General features: G+C 37.1%; 1 protein-coding gene across 3 annotated transcripts in view; it reads right to left on the reverse strand.

The window, feature by feature from the left end:
- Ttc19 (tetratricopeptide repeat domain 19) overlaps positions 1-22,574 on the reverse strand; it is a 53,291-nt gene that overhangs the window by 12,754 nt on the left and 17,963 nt on the right. For all 3 annotated transcript variants that reach the window (XM_067145421.2, XM_067145422.2, XM_067145420.2), the window contains one exon: positions 1,133-1,395. In XM_067145421.2, coding sequence (XP_067001522.2) covers positions 1,133-1,395 — 263 coding nt within the window. The remainder of the gene's footprint in view (positions 1-1,132; positions 1,396-22,574) is intronic.

Consider the following 22,574-nt stretch of genomic DNA (forward strand, 5'->3'; position numbering starts at 1 on the left):
TCTCGCTTTCATGTCTGTTACTTCTAACTTATGAATAAGATATCCTGAGTCCACCCAAATATTGCTCCCGTACAGCAAAGTTGCTTTGAAAACAGACCTATGTAAAGATAGTTTTGTCTGGGAACTGACTTCCTTCTTACACAATATTGTTGATCGCAACTGCGAGAACACTGCATTAGCTTTATTGTACTTTGATTCAATCTCACTTACTATATTACTATCCTGGGAGAACACACATCCTAAATACTTGAAATTATTTACCTGTTCCAGCTTTGTATCACCAATCTGACATTCGGATTTCTTACCTAGTGACATTTTTAATTTGAATGAAATAATAAAACATTTAAATTACACAAATATTTACCATTGTGTTGTACAGGAAAGTCAAAGGACCACAACAAAAGTTTGGATTATTTACAAATTGGAATTAAAATCGTTTGAACTAAGTTCTGCTGTATGTGGCTTAGTGCAAGAGCAATTTGGGCTCAACAATTGATAAGTTGTGGAAATAAATGGGAAAATCATGGCAGAAATTCTGGGCAAAGATAGAAAATACGTGTCATTAAACTTAGTCATATACAACGATCATGGGGTTCATTATCCAGTATAGTTCCTCAATTCCATTTTTGATATTGGTGTAATGTTGCATTAACACATGGAAGGTTTCTGGAGTTGCCTATGAAATTACATTAAAAACAGGAGTTCTCATACTGTTCTTGAGGAACCTAAATGGGGATGAAACTGTATTTATACAATGTATTACTATATTTCCTAAGCAGCTGTCCCTTCCAATTTAAGCTACAGCATTTCAGTTCCTCATAAGTGCTCTGTCTTGTCTATAAGTAAGTCACAAGAAGAAATACTGTCTACCACTGGGGTAGAGCTTGGAAATTCAGGATGTTTGTCGAATGGCTAATTATACACTACTCGCTCTTCAGTTAGGTCCTCTAATTCTCGGTTTATACAGGAGACAGACAGTGATACCCAAAAACATTGTTTTTACTAACACACTCCAATAGAAACAAATCCACTTCACTACCAGAACAAATATTTTAAAGTTGCTCAGACAGGTACGGTAACTAGAGATATAAAAAAGGTCAGGCACTGATTCTAGTACAACATTTTAGAATACCTGTAGTCCTTTTTTGCTTTGTAAATATTGGCCAACTTCAAACTAATATGGATGACCTTGTTATCATCTGGTGGGGTTCCTGAAGCTAACAGATGACTCAGTACAGGAACAAACAAGCTTTCTGCTTTGTCAAAAGCATGTGTATCATATGCTAAATTTGCCATTAAATCATAAATGTATGTAACAGCTTGGCTATTCTGTTGCTCTTGAGCCAGTTTTAAAGCAAGATGAAGCATCTGTTCAGCTTTTTTGAATTCTTCTTTCTGAAACACACAAAAACAAATTATTCAAGTTTAAAAAAAGCATAATATTATTACAATTCCAAGTTCCTACACAAGAACCTCGTTTATCCGGATTAAGTGGGACTGGAACTGATCCGAATTATAAAAAATCCGGATAATCCAGAAAAACTAAAACGCAAATATAGTACATGTTATATAATCTATTAACATAAGTTGTACAGTGATACCTTTTTTTTGATTGTACAAAAAAATATAAGAACACTGTTCTTACATTTACGACTGTTTTATGCACTAAAATAATGTATGAGTTTTTTCCTGTTGTACAGCGTTTGCATGCAGCACAATCACGAAGACGTTTTACTGATATCACTTCTGTTGGTGTAGTTTTATTCTAGGATTCTACCATCAGTTTGTCCAGCTGCATTGTTGCCTCTCCATGAGTCATTGTTTCTTTTGATGAAGCGCCCGTTTCATTTTCAATGAATTAGTAATGCGTTGCATTCAGAAGAGCGTGGGTTCGAATCCCACCTCGGCCGTCCTGGGAATGGTTTTGTATGGTTTCCTGTTCTCAATTCCAGGTGAATGCCGGGATGGTACCTTTGATAGACCGTGGCCGAATTACTTCCAAATCCTGTCCTTAACTATCTTTGGCGCAAAAGACAGTCAAGAAGAGTCGACCCCTTAAAAGAAATACTGTACAAATAAAAATATTTTTTTATTATTTTTGATCCAGATAAACTGGAGATCCGGCTTAATGAGGGCCGGAAAACGAGGTTCTTGTGTAATAGTAAGCAACAATTTTGCTCAAAATCAATCATCTTTCCATACTGGAACCAAGGTGATGATTACATCCTATATTTACAAATCATGTAATGAGAATTCCAAGCTGTTTATTTATTTCTTTATTTATTTATTAATGCCTTTTTTACAGTGGTGAAGTTAGGTCTCGAGACCCTCTCTTACACTTAACCACATACTAATCAAAATCTTAAATAAAATACTGAGATACTTAAAATAGTTAAAGCTACATAAATTAATTGAATTGAAAATAAAATAAATTACTAACTAAATATTAAAACTAATTAATATTAAAAACTCTTAATAATGACTAATCATCAAGCACATACACATTCATACTTCAACCATTCAGTCAGCTGTCCTCAACAGGTAGTCTCGGAAGGTGACCTTAAATCTTGGTAAAGTGCTAGTTTCTCTGACCTGAGCTGGCAGGGAATTCCATAATCTGGTGCCGGTCACCACAACTGATATTAATTGAATCGTGCAGTCGAGTAAGGAACTAAGTCAGATTTTGCTACTTTTCAGGAGAGCAAAAAAACTGATTTTCTTCGACACGCTTCAATGAATAGTTTCCATTATTTTATATAATATTTAGAGCAGTGATAGATATGTAACGGAGGTAGCAGGAAAATGTTCAAGAAAAATTTATAAATTTTATGACCGTTTGAACTTTTTTGACTTAGTTCCTTTCTCCAATAATACCGAAAAAAATTTGGAGTTTGGGAATAAATCTCTCGTACAAACTACACCAACCTTTGTTATATATTAAACACAGCATAATGCAATACATAAGCACTGTTTACAGTTTATCCAACAGAAAAAAACAGGGAAAACAAATACAAATGACCTTGAAGCGCCAAATAACTACAGTATTACAACCGAGACTACTAACCTAAGGGGAATTCATTGGCTGCAAAATAATGTCCAAATAAAATGCCAAAGCATCCTCATTTGCAACATATTTCAACAGTTTACGCAAGTCGTTTATCTTCTCAGCTTTTATTGGAACCCCACCCTCTGGATATGCTGCCATTGGTTGCAAGGAAAATGTGCAAAAGTTACCTTTCCCAAGATGAAACTATGTTTCACAATGCTGTTTATGAAGGGAAGTGCTACAATAACTCCTGGTATATCTGCTCTATATCTGTATTCTTTAAACGAAGAAGGAGAAAATGCAATCTTCCCAGCACGAGGAGTATTCTTTGTCGATGTTTCAGCTGATACAGTCACTTTTTTAAAAACTCAGGCCACCACTTGTCAAAATTAAATACTGCACTTGAGTCTACTAACTTAACTGTAACATTTGCTTTGCTGTTTACAATAATTGCCATATACTCTTCAATAGTATAAACTCTGTCTACTTTCTTAATGTTTTTCTTAAATACCCCAAAGTCCCTGCCGCATGGTAGGAATGAATGACCCCTCTCAGGAAAGTACTGTCTAATCTCCTTAAATCGATTTGAAGCTGCCAGGCCTAGCATTAGTCTTATGACCGTATGGTTCTTATTTTGGCCTGGAGAACCATCAGAGAAAACGTGTAACTGGTCAACATTTTCTGACACAAATTCGTCTATATAATCTTTCAGGAAAGAAGCAACTTCATTCGCACCCTTCTTTCCTTGGCCTTCATGATACATATACACAGCGCACTTGTCCGTTGCAAGATCATGAATACAAAACACATTCACCCACAACTGTCTCATGTAAAACCCTTCTTGCACCGGTATGTGTGGCAGGGGCAGATTTTGTGTAAAGTCAAAGGCAAGGCCTGTCACTCTGTCATTTGTTCTGCATAGTGTTGCAACTTCTTTCAAAGACCTGTAGAATTTCCTGCTTCTTCTTTTATGAACATCATATTCAGCCTGAGCTGCACGCTTTGCTGATTCACAAATATGTGGACTCCTAAATTTAGCTGTGAACTCCTCACACTTGCTGCAGACATCGATCTGTGGTCGTCCGAATCGGTAGTTATAATTCTCAACAAAATAAGTCCTGTAGAAGCTGTACTTGACTCCACACTCCGGGTATTTTGTGACAAACATGTTGTGCATTTCTTTAATAGTTAAGCGAGCATCTAAGTAATGCACTTCTTTCCCTCCGTAATGAGTCTGTTTCAGAGGGAATGATTGAATATGATCGGATATTAGTTTAGTGACATCTTCCGGTATCTTTCTGGTATTTGGATTGGTTCCTCTCTTGTCCCTGGGATTTCTCCATGAAGAAGAAGCATTGTGATACGGAATACTCTTTTCTGAGTGACGGCATGCATGCTCATAAAAGCTGAACGACATACCTTCTTTCTATTGTTGCCATCCATAACAAAGTAAGTGAAACTTGCTGCTCGCTGCTTTGAATTTTCATTCCTCGGTCTTCTGGTCTTAATTTTATTCTTCTCGATGAGGCGCTGCAAGTGTAAATCTTGTGCATCCTTACTGGGAAGTTGAAGAAACTTGGAAAGAATGGACATGCGAGCCTCTTCGTTGATAATCTCAAAGCACTTCTTCTGCATCTAGAAGAATAACATATTATTAATACTAAGTATAAATCTGTACCATACGTATTGTTATCTAAAACAAGAGTAGAAAGTTCGGTTGCATGTTAGAATATTATTTACTAAACAATCCCTAGTAATACTTCTCAAGCTCCTTACTTACCTGCAGTCAGAACTGGTTTCGTTGCCTTCCACAACTCTCCCACGTTTATTCACATATGCCAGTCCTCTGAGTCTTGCGTGTTTCAGAATACTATGTTTATGGCCCTCAGGCTGTGCCTTCCTTTTTGGAGTCATATTCTCAAACGTAATACAAAGATCACTTTGTCATCCACCGAGATACAAACTGAAATACTGTACACTATAACCCACCATGTACCGTACGATTTCTGTTTCCCTCCAGTATGTTGTCCTTTGTGTTGTACCAACGCCGTAAATTGAAATATCCCCTGTTATACCTACATCGCATGCAACGTGCGGCAAAGAATGGAACTAAGTCATGAATAGCAAGTGGTGAAGAAATGCACTAAGTCATTGACTTAGTGCGTTTCTTCACAATATGCCTGATGTCCATCCACTGTTTCTCCCACAAGGAGAAGGCTGACTTATTTCTTTCCTTTACCAAACGATAGGGCTTGGTTATGTGAGGTAAATGAGGCAATAAAATGAAAATGGCCGATTTTGACTTAGTTCCTTACTCGACTGCACGATTCAATTGTTTTGTGTGGTACACTGGAATAGAAAGAAAGGATATGGAACGTGTATTTAAGTCATGAAATGATGATAAAAAGGTGAATTTAGAAGAAATATACAGTGGCTGACTTTCAGTTAACTCTCTAAACACCATCGTTAAAATGTGTAGCTGCCGACGTTTATCACGCTTCAGCCATGAGAGAGCCTGACAGTATGGTATGGGATGATATGAACATTGAACCCGATATTGTAAATAAATCGCAGACAGGAATTCAGTGCTCGTTGAATTTTAAGTGTTTCTTCCCTTGTCATGTCAACTAAAGCGACATCACAATAATCAAGAATAGGGAGAACCAGTGTCTGTATTAGTTTGGTCTTTAGCTCAAATGGAATTACATCCCCCTGCCATTTAAGAGGGTGAAGCACTCAAAAAATCTTTTTACGGATTTCTTTCGTGTGATCAGACGAATCAAGTGTTTCATTCATAATTACGCCGAGATTTTTAACCATTTTACTGTAGGGAATAATGTTACCATTCAGCAGGATAGGCGGGATTGCGACGTTGTTTGAGCACTTCAGTAATTTTCATGATCCAATTATGATTGCCTGAGATTTTGTGGAGTTTAGTATAAGAGAATTTTGTTATGCATATATACTGAGTCGTTGGAGGTCGCTGTTAATGTCTTGTATTCACCTATGTCTAAAGTCTTGCAGTGTCGATAAATTTGAAGATCGTCAGCATAGAGGTGGAGTGTGTTATTTCCAGTCACAGATGGTATGTCATTAATATAAATACAGAAAAGTAAGGGCCCTTGAATACTGCCCTGTGGGACACCACTAAGTTTCATTTTCCATTTAGAGGCCTTGTCGTTTACTGTTACTCCCTGTTGTACTCAATTAAGAACTAAAAATCTTAAGCATAGCCAGGTCGAAATTTAGCAGTTCCATTTTCTTTATCATAGTCCGAATTTCTATAGTGTCAAAGGTGCTACTGAAGTCAAGAAGGATAAGTATAGTAAGCAGTCGTTTGTCCATAGCATTTCTAATGTCTTCAGTAACCTTCAAAAATGCTGTCGCAGTACTGTGACCCTTCTTAAATCCAGACTGCAAAGTGTCCAAAAGAACATTTTTATTTAGGTATTCCAGAATTTGCTTGTATACTACACGTTCAAAGACTTTAGAAAGCGCAGGGAATATGGACACAGGACGATAGTCAGAGGGTGATGTGGGTTTAAACTTGTCGGTACCGGTATAATATTGGCTGTTTTACAGACAGTTGGGAAAGTTCCGTTTAGTAAACAGTAGTTCAGTATGTGCATCAGTATAGGCAGGACAGCATCCATAATGTTATGTATTGTACCAGGAAAAGTTGTAGGAATAAGGAGCATGGGAATGGTCTTAGGAAGTATTCAGTTCTTAGGAGCCGATACAGAGAAAGGAGTTCGCAGAGCGAAATAATAGATGTTATTTTGCAAAACTTAAATTTATGCAACTGGCTTGGCGCATAAATAACTTCATAATTATCTTGCATTGGAAATTAACTGGAAATCTCCTCTGTTAGATTTATTCTTGAATGTTTCAAAAAATATTGTGAATCCTAATAAATACTTGTGATGAATGAAAGTTGAAAATAAACTAATTTCCTTCATTAATTTTGTTAAGTAAATATTGCTTTGTAATTCTCTAGAGTTTTCTATAATAATCACTTGTAATGCTTACAGTCTTTCTGGAGTAATCACTTGTAATGCCTACATTCTCTCTAGATTAATCACTTCACATCGTTATTTGAAATACCTACAGTCTTTCTAAAAAATATTGCTTTAACTGTTAATATCTTGTATTCACCTAAAGTCTTGCAGTGTCGATAAATTTGAAGATTGTCAGCATAGAGGTGGAGTGTGTTATTTCCTGTCCTCAAGGACAGCACTTGAAATTAAATTAGCACTTGAAAAGAATAAAGTGACTGTTCCTGAAGTTCATAATTGACTAGTGTTATTTAGCATAGGTGAATGATTTCAAAGTAATCACGGTCTTTAACAGTTCAAAAAGTTTGGTGTTAAATGCACTCATATCACCTGAATGTTCATGACGCTGGAACTGGGGAATGTGGTTCTATGAACAGCATCTTGAACTCCTTCGATGTCGTGAGCACCACGTTGTACCACGAACCATCTCCTACGCTGTACCACGTTCAATCCCACGTTGTACCATGTACCATCCCCCACATCAGATAGGTGTTAGGTTGATATGAGGATCAAACATTCGGTCAAGATTTCTGGTGTCACTTATCAATTGTGAAGACACAAGAAAGTTCAATTTATGATAAATTGTGAGTGTTGAAATAGCACGATCTGATCAAGTGAAAATTAGTAAATCACTAGTAAACAGTACTTAGAATTGCACTTTAAATCACAGTCTGTCACGTAAATTTCAAAATAAGAATCACACTTTGAGATAATTATGGCTTTGAATGAAAGTAAAGCACAATTTGAAATAATCATGGTTTCGAAGCACAAAGCACTGATCGAAAGATTCCATCTTTAGAAGCACAGTTATAGGTAACCACAGTTTCGAAGCACAGTTCAAGTTGTAATAGTTTTGAAACACTGTTCAAATAATTCATACTATTTACACATGAGAATACGGTTACTGTCAGTCAAAAACACCTTGTACTTGGTTTAAAATAAAACCTGAAGTTTAAAGCTTGACGGGTTATCAGTTCATTTACTACACACATAAGATGTATTCAAATGTTCCTAATTATATATAACACAAATACTAAGGGGATATTATGTGTTATTTCCCTTGAGTTAATATTTCACGGAATTGCCACAAAATGTTCTTAAGATTCACTAGATTATTTGATACCACTGTTTAAATACAAGTAATGTTTGAAAAAAAATTGTCCAGTCTCGGTTACGAAAAATACTAAGTTCCGAGTTCTCAAAATATACTAAGTTCCGATCTATCACTGTCAAATGTTAAACACTCATTCTAGCACAAGCTGAAATTTTATAAGTTCAGAGATATTATCGAGAAATATTAGGGTTCGTCTTGGCACACGCTGGATTTTTCTAAGTTCTGTAGCACTGCAGAAATTTTATAAGTACGACGACTAGTTTCGCGTAACGTGACAAAGTTCTCAGGTTCGACACCTGCATGTGGCGACCGTACGATGACCTGCCATGGTTGAGTTGTAGATTGCAACTCATTGTACCTCTCCAGTCTCCGCTCTTTTATACCCGAAGTCGAGGCTGGCTGCCTGCTCCTCGTGGAAAATGTGTTTTCTTTCCAACTCAATATCTTGAGAATCCGTAGGCCGATTTATTTGAAATTTTGACAAGGTTACATTTAAGTAATGGACTTCACAGTGATGTACTTTATTATTCTGTACCTGAAAGGGTTTAGAAGATATAAAAATCTTTCCAGTACATTCTAGACTAGTGAGCCGGCTGCACGTGGAGATTACGTCATCCTGCATGCTTCCTGCCTGTGACGTAGCACTCTCTCTCTCACACGCATAGCTTGCAGCTCCTTTCCTTACCTTTACCTCGCACGCAGTATTCAAGTGTTTGCGCCTTCGTATCGCAAATAGTTTGCGAATTAAGAACACAATGTTCCAGGCCATAGGCATTCCTGGTACAGTATAAAAATAGTAGGAATATAATCTATACCTGTGGCCTTTGATTTAATTGAGTACAAAGCCTTTTTAACCTGATTTTCTATGACACTGTGAAATGTGAATGGTGGATTGGCTGGAGGGGAGGGCAGTGAGTCAGTGTAGTTAATTGGGGTAGGTTGAATATTTATTCTACTAAAGTAATCATTCAGTTTGTCAAGTGGAATGTTAGCAGTTGTCTGTCTCTGTTGATGTTTTCCTATTCTGAGAGCTCTAAGTTGGTCCCATACACGATTAGAATTTATGTTGTTAGCTAAAATCCGGAAATATGTACATTTTTTATTTCTGATTAACTTCTTTGTGCGATTTCTTAAGATGTGGTAAGATTCAAAGTCTGTATCATCTAGGGTTTGTTTATGATGTTGAAATAACAAGTCATGGTGGGCCATCATTCTCTTGGTTTCATCATCTAGCCATGGACAAGAAGGGCGAGAAACCTTTATTTGATGTTTAGGGGCATGTCTGTCATGTAAGTTCTTTACCATCGTATTAAACAAGTCAACTTTAGCAACAGTGTCATTTAGACGGTAGTTGATAAGCGTCATAATTCAAGTAATCCAAGTTTATGTCCTTCGTATTTCTGACAGTTATGTACTTCGGTTTATTTGTATTTAGACACTTTGAGGGAATAGGATAAATATATGAGGTCGTGGGTCGAAATGGATGGTACAGGGATTTGCCCATGGGTTATTACTTTACCTGGGTTGTTCGTTATAATGAGATCGATGCGTGTGTGTGATGAACGGCTTGTTGCATACACATGATTTGTGGGTTGTGGTAGGAGAATAGTCATGTTACAAGTAACTGTCATGAGTCATATTAAGTAGGTTAGAGTTAAAGTCACCCATAATGATTATGTGTTCATAAATAGCCTGGAAGTCTAGTAAATACGTTTCAAATTCAGTCATATCTGTTACACCAGGCGGTTTGTATATGACAGAAATCATCTCCATTTGTCTGTTAATATTTACCTCAACGAACATGAATTCCGGACGTGTTCATACACCCTGGGAAGATGTACATAACACTCAGCTCTTTAGGTCATCTCTATAGTAAATCGCTGTCCCACATTCACGCCTTCCATCCGACCGATCGAAACGTATTAGATCATATCAATCGATATCAACCATGGAGGATGGAATGCTAGGAGTCAGCCAGGATTCAGAAATGCAAAGTATATGTAAATTATTTTCCGTTAGTATTGTTTAAATTTCGTCGTAATGCGCCGGAAGAGAAAGAGCATTTACATGGCAACACTACAGGCTGTGAGAAGAGGATGACAATGCTTGTTTCAACAGAGTACCTGCTGAGAAGGGAGAGCCCAGAAGGGAGGGATTATTGATACCGTCACTGCCAAGGTCAGGTCCAGGACCACAATAACTGTCTAGCTGAATACTAAGAATTCCAACAAGTAGATTATAAGATAACAATACATGCTATTTAAAAGAAGGAAACTCACCTCAACCACCTGGAGAATGAGACAGCTGACTATCATTTGCTGGCACTTACACACACATTCACACATTATTAAGAACACTATAATAAAAACAACAATAATAATTATAAGAAACATAGTTGTTATTGTTTATCCCACTAAAACTTCAGATATTTCAAATCCGCATTTGTGGTAATAATCTTCTTAGTGCCGTCTGGAAGCAGAACTATGATACGAACATCTAGTGTCCACACATTTCTCATGCCGAATCGGTCCTGTGCAGAATTTAAAATTTCCTTATGTGTCCTTGTCAGCGATTCAGTGATCAGGATTTTCACGCCTTTGAGCTTGCGCTTAGCACCCCACACACGTTCACATTCTCAGTAGCGAGCGAACTTCATGATAAAATCAAAATAAAATGAAATCATGGACCAAAAGATATCATTTCTATGTAGGTACTAATCATATGAAGATAACACAACTCAGTAGATTTTCCTGAAAAGTCAAAAGACTGAATTATAGTCAAAGCAATCAGAAATGTAATACAAAATGTGTACAGCACTGTGGCTTCAAATTTAATGCTTATGGAAGTTTTTACTTCTTTCTCCCATTGGATTTCAGCAGTGCATTTTTGATACCGAATTTTCAAGTATTTCAAGTTGTGCTAACTCATATAGCTTTTCCATATTTAGGAGGAACACACAATAGGATAAACAAAATGACAGATCAGTGTGGGAGGAGCAGTAAAAAAAAAGAGGAGATAAGGACAAACATAAAAACAAAAAGACAAAGACAATCTTCACATTTTCATACACTGCCCTATTGAATGTCAATGGGCTCCATCTTTACCAATCGCAGCTCTTCTACATCAATTTCTTCTCAGCCCCTGATGAGTTCGTTTCTGCTTCGCAAAAAAAACTTACATCAAGACTCAGTATCTGTTAAGGTGGCTCCTGAATGAGTACTGAAGCCTGCCCATCTAAAGAAGCTGAAGCCAAAAAGTGAGGACTTGCATGTGATTGATCAATCAATCAATCAATCAATCAATCGATCAATCAATCAATCAATCAATCAATCAATCACCACTGAACTGCATTTAGGGTTATTGCTGGTATGGCATATTCCTTATCGTTTGTTTAACCTAGATTTTTTCCTATCTGAGGGGCTCAGTGGAAGAAGGCACCATCCCAACAAGACTGAGATTTGAGAAAAAAGTAGGTTTAGGAATTTACATAATTCCAAATCCAAAGGGCATTTGGAAATGAAATTTGGCATGTATATTCTACTGTACATAAATTTAGCTTTATACCAGCAAATGTTTAGTGCAATTCAATATTTTCAATGTAAGGAAATTAATAACAAGAACATAAACTGAAAGATATGTCTACACTGTAATTATATTATGACTATATGATTCAAAAAACAAGATTTATTGCTCAATAATCCAGTATCATTGGTGTGTAAAGTAAGGCACTCATAAAATATCTTATATTGAAGGTGGTACAAATTTCATAAGGTTCATTATGTTTTCATACTTTGCCTTCTTTAACTTTCTGTCATAGGGGTATTTTGAGTTCAACACGTCTCCCCTCCCTTTTTGTAGGATTCTTTCTTCAGTAGCCAAGTTCCCAAATATACTGTATATGTACACGCATAGCATGGGTTCATTTCACAGGCTGAAACTGAAATGTGTTTCTTATATCTACTTTGTGGTTTTACACTGTCACATTTCTTAAACATTTTGTTTAAGTCTGTGCAATCCTTAGTCCCCATTTCAATAACAGTGAAAGGTTTATTCACTCGACTTTTCTTAATAAGATCACACCACTTTCAAAGTATATAAACCATTTGGTTTTTCTTTTAAGTTTTTCGATGACAGCATGCTCCTATGTATGGGTGCAGTGGAATAGCACCCACGGTATCCCAGGTTTGTCGTAAGAGGTGACTAAAAGAGGCCCCAGGGGCTTTCAACTTGGGAGCTTCCACTTTCATATATCCTATCAGACCTTCCTTGGTCAACTCGTTCTTTTCGAAGCCCAACGGTATTAGGTTTTGAGGCCTAGAGTGTCTTTCATTTTTACGACCTTTGTGGCCCTTGTCTTCCTTTGGTCAATACCTTCATTTTTCAAAGTTTTGGACTCCTTTCATTTTTTTCTCTCTGATTAGTGTTAATAGAGGATGGATACCCAGTTGTACTTCCTCTTACAACAATAATCACCACCACCACCTTTCAATAACAGCAAAGTCAGTATCACAAAGTATTTGTAAGCTGTATTCTGTTGTGAGAAATAAGGATGTAACCTATCTTCCCTGTATGCTTTTCTGCAGTTAAGTTTTTTCTGTAAGGCCAAATAGATATGTGTTTTACATATTATAGGTAGGTAAGTTGTAAAAGTTGAAAAAATATATTTTATTTTATTTTATTTTCTGAGAAAGTGTGTCATAAACACAGTATGTTGTTTGGCAACACTATTCAATATTTACCAGGCTTTTACTAGGAATAACTTTCCCATATACAAAAACATACTCTTCTCTACTGTTTTGTAGAATCTTCTTTCTTTCTTTTACTCCCCTTTTGCACATTTCTTTTCCAATTTTTAGGCTTTGAAACATCACCATTAACACAAGAGTCAGCTGAGGGAGGCACTTTGTCATGTACTACAGATGAAGGAGCAGCATGAAGCTATTAAAAAGTATTTAAAATAGTATGTGCTTGGTCCACCTTGTCAATACACCTTTATAATTGAATGAAACATTTATTGCAGCCAATGGCTATTATAAATAAATAATTACACACAATATTGCAATTCCAATATAACACAGAAATAATACAATATTAAATTACACAACCTAACAGTCGTCAGAACAGAATTTTTTCCAGGATTCACACCGGAGTTTGCAGTACCTTGCATGGTATCATTCACAAAGATTTCCACAACGATCACATACACAGCCTGGTCCTGGTTCATGAAAATGTTTTGTTTCACACAGTTTATAATGACAACCGTGACGGTGAACCTAGTGACTATATGTCATAAGTTGTACCCTTTGCGCATCCAGTCTTTATAAACCAATGCATCAGTGGCATAAAAGTCTCTCCCATGTGTTGTTCTTTTTTCTTTATAATTGAAAATCATTTATTCAGTCATGTTTCAGGAACATAGTACATTCCCTTCATCTGTGAAGCCCAATCAAAGAATAAAAACAATAAAACACTTTCTTTTGTTTAGCCCAAGTCTAAAGAAGTATTCTTTGATAAAAGTGTATTGACAAAGTGGACCAAGCACCCACTATTTAAAATAGTTTTTAATAGCTTTAGACAAGTCAGTACAGGAAAAACTACAAATACCTATTATGGTTAAGTTTATCAACAGGGAGCAGCACGATTTGCACTGCTGCAGCAGCAGCTTACTGTCACGTGGCAGGAGTTGGGAAGGGGCTTTACTCCACTTACGCGAAGGGAAGTTCAAAACATAATGTTATGAAGAATACGTCAAACACCATTTGTTGAGTAAAGATTGAATTTCAAGCTTGTGAATACTGACTGAAACGGCTCCAAGATGCCAAAACTGTACAGAACTGAAATTTGGTTATTGGCTGGGATGGGCCTTTATTCCACTGAGCCCTGCAAATGTTTCTTTTGTGTGCAATCTAACCCTATGTTTACCTGGTTAGTAGCTGCTCTCTATCTGTTTCTAATCCATATAGATTTTGCTCTTGTTTGCTTTCTTATCTGAGCAGCTTTGAGAAAATTGTTTATCCTAGAACTTCTAAGAAGCTCTAAATAAGTAAATATCAAATAAAAATATACCTTATGGCAGTTTACCATATTTTATATTTTGAAAATGAACGGTGAATAGAAGCGTAATGACCGCAAGGAAACGTTCTACACCCAGTTCAGCAAGTTAAGAAAAGATCACTTAAGAATGTGACTGCCAGGGAATACTATGGAATTAGCTGATCACTTCCTTTTCTTTTGCTTTACGTCCCACCAACACAGATAGGTCTCATGGCGATGATGGAACAGGAAAGGCCTAGGAATGGGAAGGAAGCGGCCATGGCCTTAATTAAGGTACAGTCCCAGCATTTGCCTGGTGTGAAAATGGGAAACCAACAGAAAACCATCTTCAGGACTGCAGGCAGTGGGATTCGAACCCACCATCTCCCGTATGCGAGCTCACAACTGCACGCCCCTAACCGCATGGCCAACTCGCCCGGTAAAACTGATCACTTCTTACAGGAGGATAATATATCTCACAGCTGTATTTATTAAATACCATATTAACAACAGATATTAACATACAGTACAAGGCGTAAACTGTTTTAAAATAAAGAGAGACTGACATTTGAGGAGAAGTGGTAAGAGTTCAGCAAATGTTTAAGAATGCTTATTATCATCATTATCAACTTTGATTCAGATATTGTTTCTACATTTCAATACTTATTTATTTTACTATATCACATAGAAATAATACATAGCATATGTGTCTTTGTTTTAGTATATTGCGCCGTTCCCGCGTCCAGGCATGGACACAAGAGATCCTGACTAGCTCTAAATTCAATTTATCCGGTGACTGAGTTCTACGGGTGTGAGTTCCGTAATAGAAGAACGTCCGGGTCGATTAATGGAAGTTTCTAACTAACGCCGAAAGACGTCTCTTACTCGAATCTAGTTAGATACCATACTCTTATTAGCTCTTAGAGAAATTGTCGTCGCTTGAAACTACTACAGTCTTACAACTAATTCTTATTCTAAGAACACAGAGAAAGAGTGTTTAGGTTTCACTATTCCATATTTATTTTATATATTAAGTCAAATATTCAAGAAAATTATCTCAAATTTTTACCAATGAAATAGTTCTTGAAATGAGTGACTCACTGTCAACCCTATAGTTCATATCCGTCAACAACATTTCAGAAAAATTACATCTTCCGAATTCATCCAAATAAATGTCTTCTCGGATCATATTATTTCCTTTCCTAAGCCCATTGATCTCCAAAATCATGAATTATTAGAATAAATTCTATGTAACATCTGGGAAACTTTTGAAAAAGCTATGTTTTCCTTCGTATACAACTCACTTACAAAGTTGGGCGATAATAAAATAAATTAATGTGAATACAGATAATGGTATTTACATGTGCCATACTGGCAAGAAAATAAACATTAAAATCAAGTACACTAAGAATATAGGATGCATCCACAAAGAAGAAAAATAAAAATTGTATTAATTACTATTTACAGTATTTCTAGTGATACTCTCTTGAGAAAATAAAGAAACGCTAGTAGAATTGCCGAGTTAATGTTCAGTCAAGAAATGGAGTTCAAGTCGTCTGAATCAATTATTCTTGGGATAAGCATTAGATTCTGTTAGTTACCACCTATTCCTTACTCTATAAACTGTCACATTACTTAATTTTCACTGACTGTTTGTCTAGATGCAGGTTTAGAATTCTCAATAAGGCTATCACAAAGCTCTTCTTCCTTTGATTTGACAAGTACTCTCTTGTACATTTTACATTTTAAACATTCACTTCTGCCTACTTAGTTGCCTCTTAGACGCTCATATTTCCTTGTGTCACACATCATAAGCTAAGCTACGTCCATTGTAAGTCGTAATCACCCTACAAGTAACGTTATCGCAAGATTTAATTTATGAACTTAAGGTAAAATGACCTTAGCTTATTGATTATCAGACTACGTGCTGGTTGCAAAAAAAAAAAAAAAAAAAAAAAAAAAAAAAAAAAAAAAAAAAAAAAAAAAAAAAAGTCACCACACATATCATATGTAGCTATCATAACACATACTATCAACGGAAAATCTACTTGGTCAGATGACACTATCTCCGACTAAAAAAAAACAATAATTCTCCCTTGAAAATCTATGTCACCAGTGATCAGCCTATAGGTTGAAATTTGTCCAGAAATAAAGTTATACATCGCGAGAGTTTTCAAGATCATCCTAAGTAAATCAGTGAAGGCTCAAATCTTGTCTTGAGTACATATATGATTCTCTAGGTAATCCTAACATGGATAAAAAAACCACTGCACTACTCGTCTCGAGATCATATCCTAAGCTATGTACAATGCGTATGATCCAGAATTATTACATGGAATTGGCGAGAATTCAGTGACACTCTCCAAAACATCATTTGAAATGACTAAATCTCACTTCGCACAACTATGACTACTTCTCTCTCGAAGAAAACAATAAATACCGCCATCATAAACCATTAACATCCTTATATCATATCTATGACGCGTTAATTAATACTCATATTTCATATATAACAACTCTTTCACTTCATCATATGTAAATCACTACCTTAACTTGCACATCAACGTGCCATGACATTCATAAAATGCCTACTTTACTTACTACTGTCATAGTGCCAAATTTAACATGAACTTGGAGTAGTCTACTGCCATATTCCTTCATAAAACACATCCTATATACAATCTCGAACTGATTGACATTGATTAAATTAGGACACACAGGTATTAATGCCAACTTCACTCTTTACTCAACACTGGTAATAATAATAACTCTAGCTATCTCTCCTCACATATCACTGGAAAACATTACGATCGGAAAATCACTTGGTGACCACGCCTACAAGTGGAATTGACATACCATATGGATGAATACCTACTTCCAATCACATCAGCAAGACGTTTATCTACGCACTGTCTTCGCACAAAAAAAACATCAACATGCAATAAAAGAAATAATATACTCTTACTTACGAAAACGACTTAGGTAATGGACTTAGCTTTGCTCGAGATGGTCTCGATGTTCCCTCATCTCCGGTCATCTGAGATTAGGATCTCGTCATCTGGTTCCTCCACAAGTGGTCAGGTACATCGTAGCTTCTCAACACTGATCACTGGTCATCCGGGACAGCTAACATCGTATCGCCTTGTCAGGATCCAAGCAGCATTGCCTTGCTTCCTTACAGGCCCATGGTGGAGACTCGTGCGTATGAAACAGAACAATAATAGAATATTTGATTCATTGCTGACATCTTCCAATTAATATATCTCTTGCATTGCTCAGATTGCATAGATTTCGTTAGGGTACAGTTGATCCAATAAACTAGTTCAAAATCGACTAAGACAGATGTTCTGTATATATTCCAATTTGAAAATAAATTTCATTCCGCTATCCCTTTGTTGGCGTAAATGCACACAACAACTGATCAGTAGGTATCCTTCAACATTAAACAGTATCGGGAAAATTTTATTGAAGCCCTGCGCTACTTCGTGACGTAGTTCTACTGTAGTCTATTTATCTCTTTTCTTTTTACGTATTTAATCTTCCGCGCAACGATTTAATCTTGATATCAGCTAATTGGCGTGTAGTCGCGAATTATCTTTCGTTTCCAACTTATAATCTTTAGCTCTGCTGGATAATCCCTTTCAATCTAGTCTTGAGTCTTCTTACAGCTTCGAGTTCAGATTATATAATAAGTGATGAGCACATTTTTCTTGAATAATGGTTTTAAATAATGTCCATTTGTCATTTTTTTCAGCGCCTTCTATACGCGGTTATTTCCGTAATCGACCGACGAAAGGACTTACATTTCGGCCCGTACTGACGTTAAATGCATTTTATTTGACATTTTGATCGCAGAGACTCCATCTTTGTTCCTACAGCTCTTATGAAGAACTGTGAAACGGCACATTAACTTCCCCTACGTTGAAAGAAATATATGGCTTGCTATATATTTATTACATTCGCCTTCCTTCTTATAATGGGACTTTTCACTGTTCTTTATAAGTTCTCATTTATATTAATACTCCTTTCTGCGGAATAATCTGTTCATTCATGATGTAAGTGGCTTCAATCTATACTTCTTTGCTTCGTCATCACATGAGATGGTCTGCCACTTCTGTATTCCTTGAAATATAACTTGATGTTTGCACTGTTATGTACTCCTTTACTGTTTCCATTTAAGTCGTGAATTTCGTATGCATTATTTCTGAATGAACGGTTGATCATAAATGGTCCTTCGAATAAATGCAAGAATTTCGCGAAGATTTTGTTCGTTACACTGGAAATTGCGGGTTTCTTTATTAATACAAGGTCGCCTTTCTTCAACTCAGGTTGGAATTTCTTATGCTGCACTCTCCTTAACCTTCTCTGTGCTTGTCTGTACATTCTCTCTCGCACCAGTTTGTTAATTTCGTTGATATCTAAGTTAGGTTCAGCAGGTAGGTGAATAATTGTGTCCCATGGTCTCTCAGGTTTAATACTATGGTGAATAACTTTAGGTATTTGTCCGCTGGATTCGTGTATTGTGTTATTCATGCTGTCTTCTATTATTCCAATTACCTCTAACCACCTCCAGTGTTGGTTCAGACAATAGATTCGACAGAACTTCGCTATTTCTTTCATGCATCTTTCAACAGGATTGGACGCTGGATGTCTCACCGAGCAAAGAATGTGTTTAATTCCTAACTCTTCCATGGTTTCTCTGAATTGAAGCGACGTAAATTGTGTCCCTCTGTCTGACAGTAATTTCTCAGGCTTTCCCATACTAGGTAAGGTGTTTCTGATTAGACGTTGTAATACCTGTTTTGTGTTGGTGCGTTGAATTGGTTGTAACGACACATATTTAGAGAACACATCCATCACTACGACTATGTACTTATGTCCCTTTCTGGCAGTTGGGAGTCTGCCAAAGATATCTATAGCATATAATTCTCGAGCTTTCTGCGGTAGTATAGCTCTGGGTTCGTGTCTTACCATACCACTGCCATGTTTGACCTTCTGGCATATGTCACATGTTCTTACTGTATTCCTCACAGTTCTTCGAATACCTTTCCAAGTAAATTTCTCGAGTATGACTTGGGTTACCTTTCCTACGCCGCCGTGACCTGTAATCCTATGTATGTGCCAGATTACTTCCTTGTATAACATCGAAGGTAGTACTATGCGTATCCTTTTATGACCTTTACCTGTTCTAGCCATTAGTATTCCTTGCTCTAAGCTGTAGATTTCCGCAATCCTCGACCTTGTTTCCCTTTCACGGTTTCCGTCTTCCAATCTATCTATAATTTGTTTCAACCTCTCGTCTTGACGCTGCAAGTGTACTAGGTTCAGTAGTCTCTCTAATGTTTCTTCATCTTCCGGGACCAATTCTATTTTATGAATTACTTCCACTTTCTCCACAGGGTTACGACTCAAGGCGTCAGCAAGGATGTTTTCCTTTCCCTTACAATACTCGATTTTTATCTGGAATTGCTGCGTGAACAACATCCACCTTGTTATCCGCTCATTAGTCATTGCAGCTTTCAATCCAAACGTTAATGCCTTATGGTCTGATCTGACCGTTATTGGGTATCCGTAAATAGTTTTTCTCCATTGCTGCAAGGCGTAAATGATCGCTAACAGCTCCTGTTCTGTCGTGGTATAGTTAACCTCGTGGCTCCTCAATTTTCGGCTAGTGAATGCTAGATATATTCTTTTGGGAGGTGTTCCTTCTTCTTCTTGGTACAAACAAGCTCCGATGCCAACATTAGATGCGTCTGACTGTATTATAAATTCTTTTTCATAGTTCGGATAGCCTAATTTGATGCTCTTGGTTAACAAGGTCTTTAATTCTTGGAATGCTCTCTCTGCCTTCTCATCCCATTTCCACCTGTTGTTGATCTTTAACAAATCCTGTAAAGGTGCGGCGGTCTGGGTATATCCTTGACAATGGTTAGAGAAAAACTGCGCCATACCAAGAAATTGCCTGACGTGCTTTATACGCTTCGGTCGGGGGAAATCGCATATGGCCTGGATCTTAACTGGGTTTGGCCGTATACCTGTACCGTCTATCATGTGACCGACGAATAGGACCTCTTCTCGACAGAATCTTGATTTTGTAAGGTTGATCTTAAATCCAGTGGCTCTTAGGTTTCGAAACAACTTTTCAAGCTTGTCACAATGTTCTGCAAATGTTTTAGTTGCCAGAATTAGATCGTCCACGTAGTAAGTTAAAAACTCCTTTACTTCCGGTGTTAAATTTCTGTCTAATGCTCTCACCAAAACTGCACAACTATTCCTCAAACCGAATGGGAGACGACAATAGATATATGTCTGATTATCAAACATAAATCCGGTTAACAATCGGGATTTTTCCTCCAGAACGATGTGATGGTATGAGGACGTAAAATCCATGGTTGAAAAATACCTCATGTCAGGGAATTTCTGAATAATATCTTTTATCTTTGGAGTTTGATTATACTCTGGAATCAACCGACCGTTCAAAAAACGTGCGTCAAGGCACAGACGGAGTTTCCCGTTGCTTTTCACCACAATTACCAAGGGGTTCAAATAAGGACTGGATGTCTTCATTATAATGCCATCGTCTTCCATTTCCTTTATGATCTTTTTCACTTCTGGGAAGTGTTTCTCCGGAATTCCATAAAGTTTGCCTTTATAGGGTGTCCAATCGTTCACTATTAGTTTATATTTAAAATTTGGAATCTGTCCTGGTTTATTCTTAAATATATCCAAGTATTCCTGTAAGATCCCATGAAGTTCTGACCTTTCGCCCGAGGAAATCTTAGCATTCGCCACTGCTTCTGCGATGTTCGGCATGTCTTCTTCCTCCTCCACAGCCATTACTTTTTCTATGCTTTCTACAATGTCTTCATCTGCCAGAGATATCCCTCCTTCCTCTGATTGAAAGTTCGGATGCTCTTCCGATGGTAAGTTTTCTTCTTCCGGCGCCTCCTTGTTATCTATGATCATAAGGTCGTCATTGATCTTAATCCGTTCTTGGTTTTCCCTGGTGTGCTCGTCAGATATAGGGAATCTTATTTCTTGTTTCTCCATATCGATCGTCATTCCAGTTACCGTCATGAAGTCTATTCCTAGTATAATATTATATTTAATCTTGTTCATGACGATGAATGGATGCTCAAAGTGCCTGTTTCCAATACTGATTTCCAAATATGTTTGTATATTGCATTCTACCGTCTTATCCGGAATTATACCTCTTATTTTAATTTTCGAAACTGGGATGGTTAATAATTTCATTCTTCTACTCATATCTTGGAATAATTCCTTCGAAAGCACACTGATGCTAGCCCCAGAATCAACTAGGCAACGTACTTTCAGCTCTCCAACTCTTGCTACGATAATAGGCAATTCATATTTTCTTTTCATATGATGTACGGTCAAATCCTTTATCAGTTCTTCCGAATCGATTTCCCATGAATCAACCTGCGTTATGAAATAACTGTGAATTTTGGAACCCAATGCGTTCTTTATATTCTCAACCTCCCCTTCTAATTCAAAATCGGCGTTTTTTTTGCTTGTTATCTTCTCATTTTCTCTTCTACATTCGAATTCTCTCGAGTTTGGATTGAGGATTTGTTCCTCCTGTTTCCTCTTTTTATATCTCTGTAACTCAAGACTCTCCACTCCCTCTACATCAGCGTTGACGTCTTGATCTCTAATTGCTTTCTCCCACTTGACCTTCTCGTTTCGGTCCTCATTTACTTCGCGTATAGGTCTCCGATTATAAGTTTCCCTTCCTTGGTTGTCTCTCACATTTCTCTTTCCGTAACCATATCTCCCTCTGAAATTACTTCTTCCTTTGTTTTCTCTATACGGGTTCCTGTATCGCATGTTGGGTCTATATGCTCTATTTCCCATGTATGCTTCTTGGTTGTAGGACCCTTTCCTGCAATAGCATTTTTCTTCATCTCTCCTTCCACTCTCCTGGTTTCCCCATTGTCTCTTCCTGTTCATTTTTCCTCTTTCTTCAGGCGTATTCCTATCAATGCTTTCCTGTGTGAGCACATTAACCGTTTCTTCACCGAAAGTATTCCTAATCATTCTTTGAGGGTGTGGTGCTGTAGTCATATCGATCTGTCTAAGTGTCGTTTCCATTTGTACTGCCGTAGTTGGGTTAGCAGTAGCCAGCAGTCTTTGTACATCTGAGGGAAATTGTCGTTGTATCGTCTTGATCGCTTCAAGCTCACTGGGTGGCGAATCAAGATCTTGAAAACAGTGAAACTGGTAAGCGAAGTAATCACTAAACCCTGTTTGACCATTAGTAGCATACTTGCGAGAATACAACTCTAGACGTAAACTCTGCTGCACC

This window comes from Anabrus simplex, chromosome 4 (assembly GCF_040414725.1).
Source record: "Anabrus simplex isolate iqAnaSimp1 chromosome 4, ASM4041472v1, whole genome shotgun sequence".
NCBI classification, from domain to species: domain Eukaryota; kingdom Metazoa; phylum Arthropoda; class Insecta; order Orthoptera; family Tettigoniidae; genus Anabrus; species Anabrus simplex.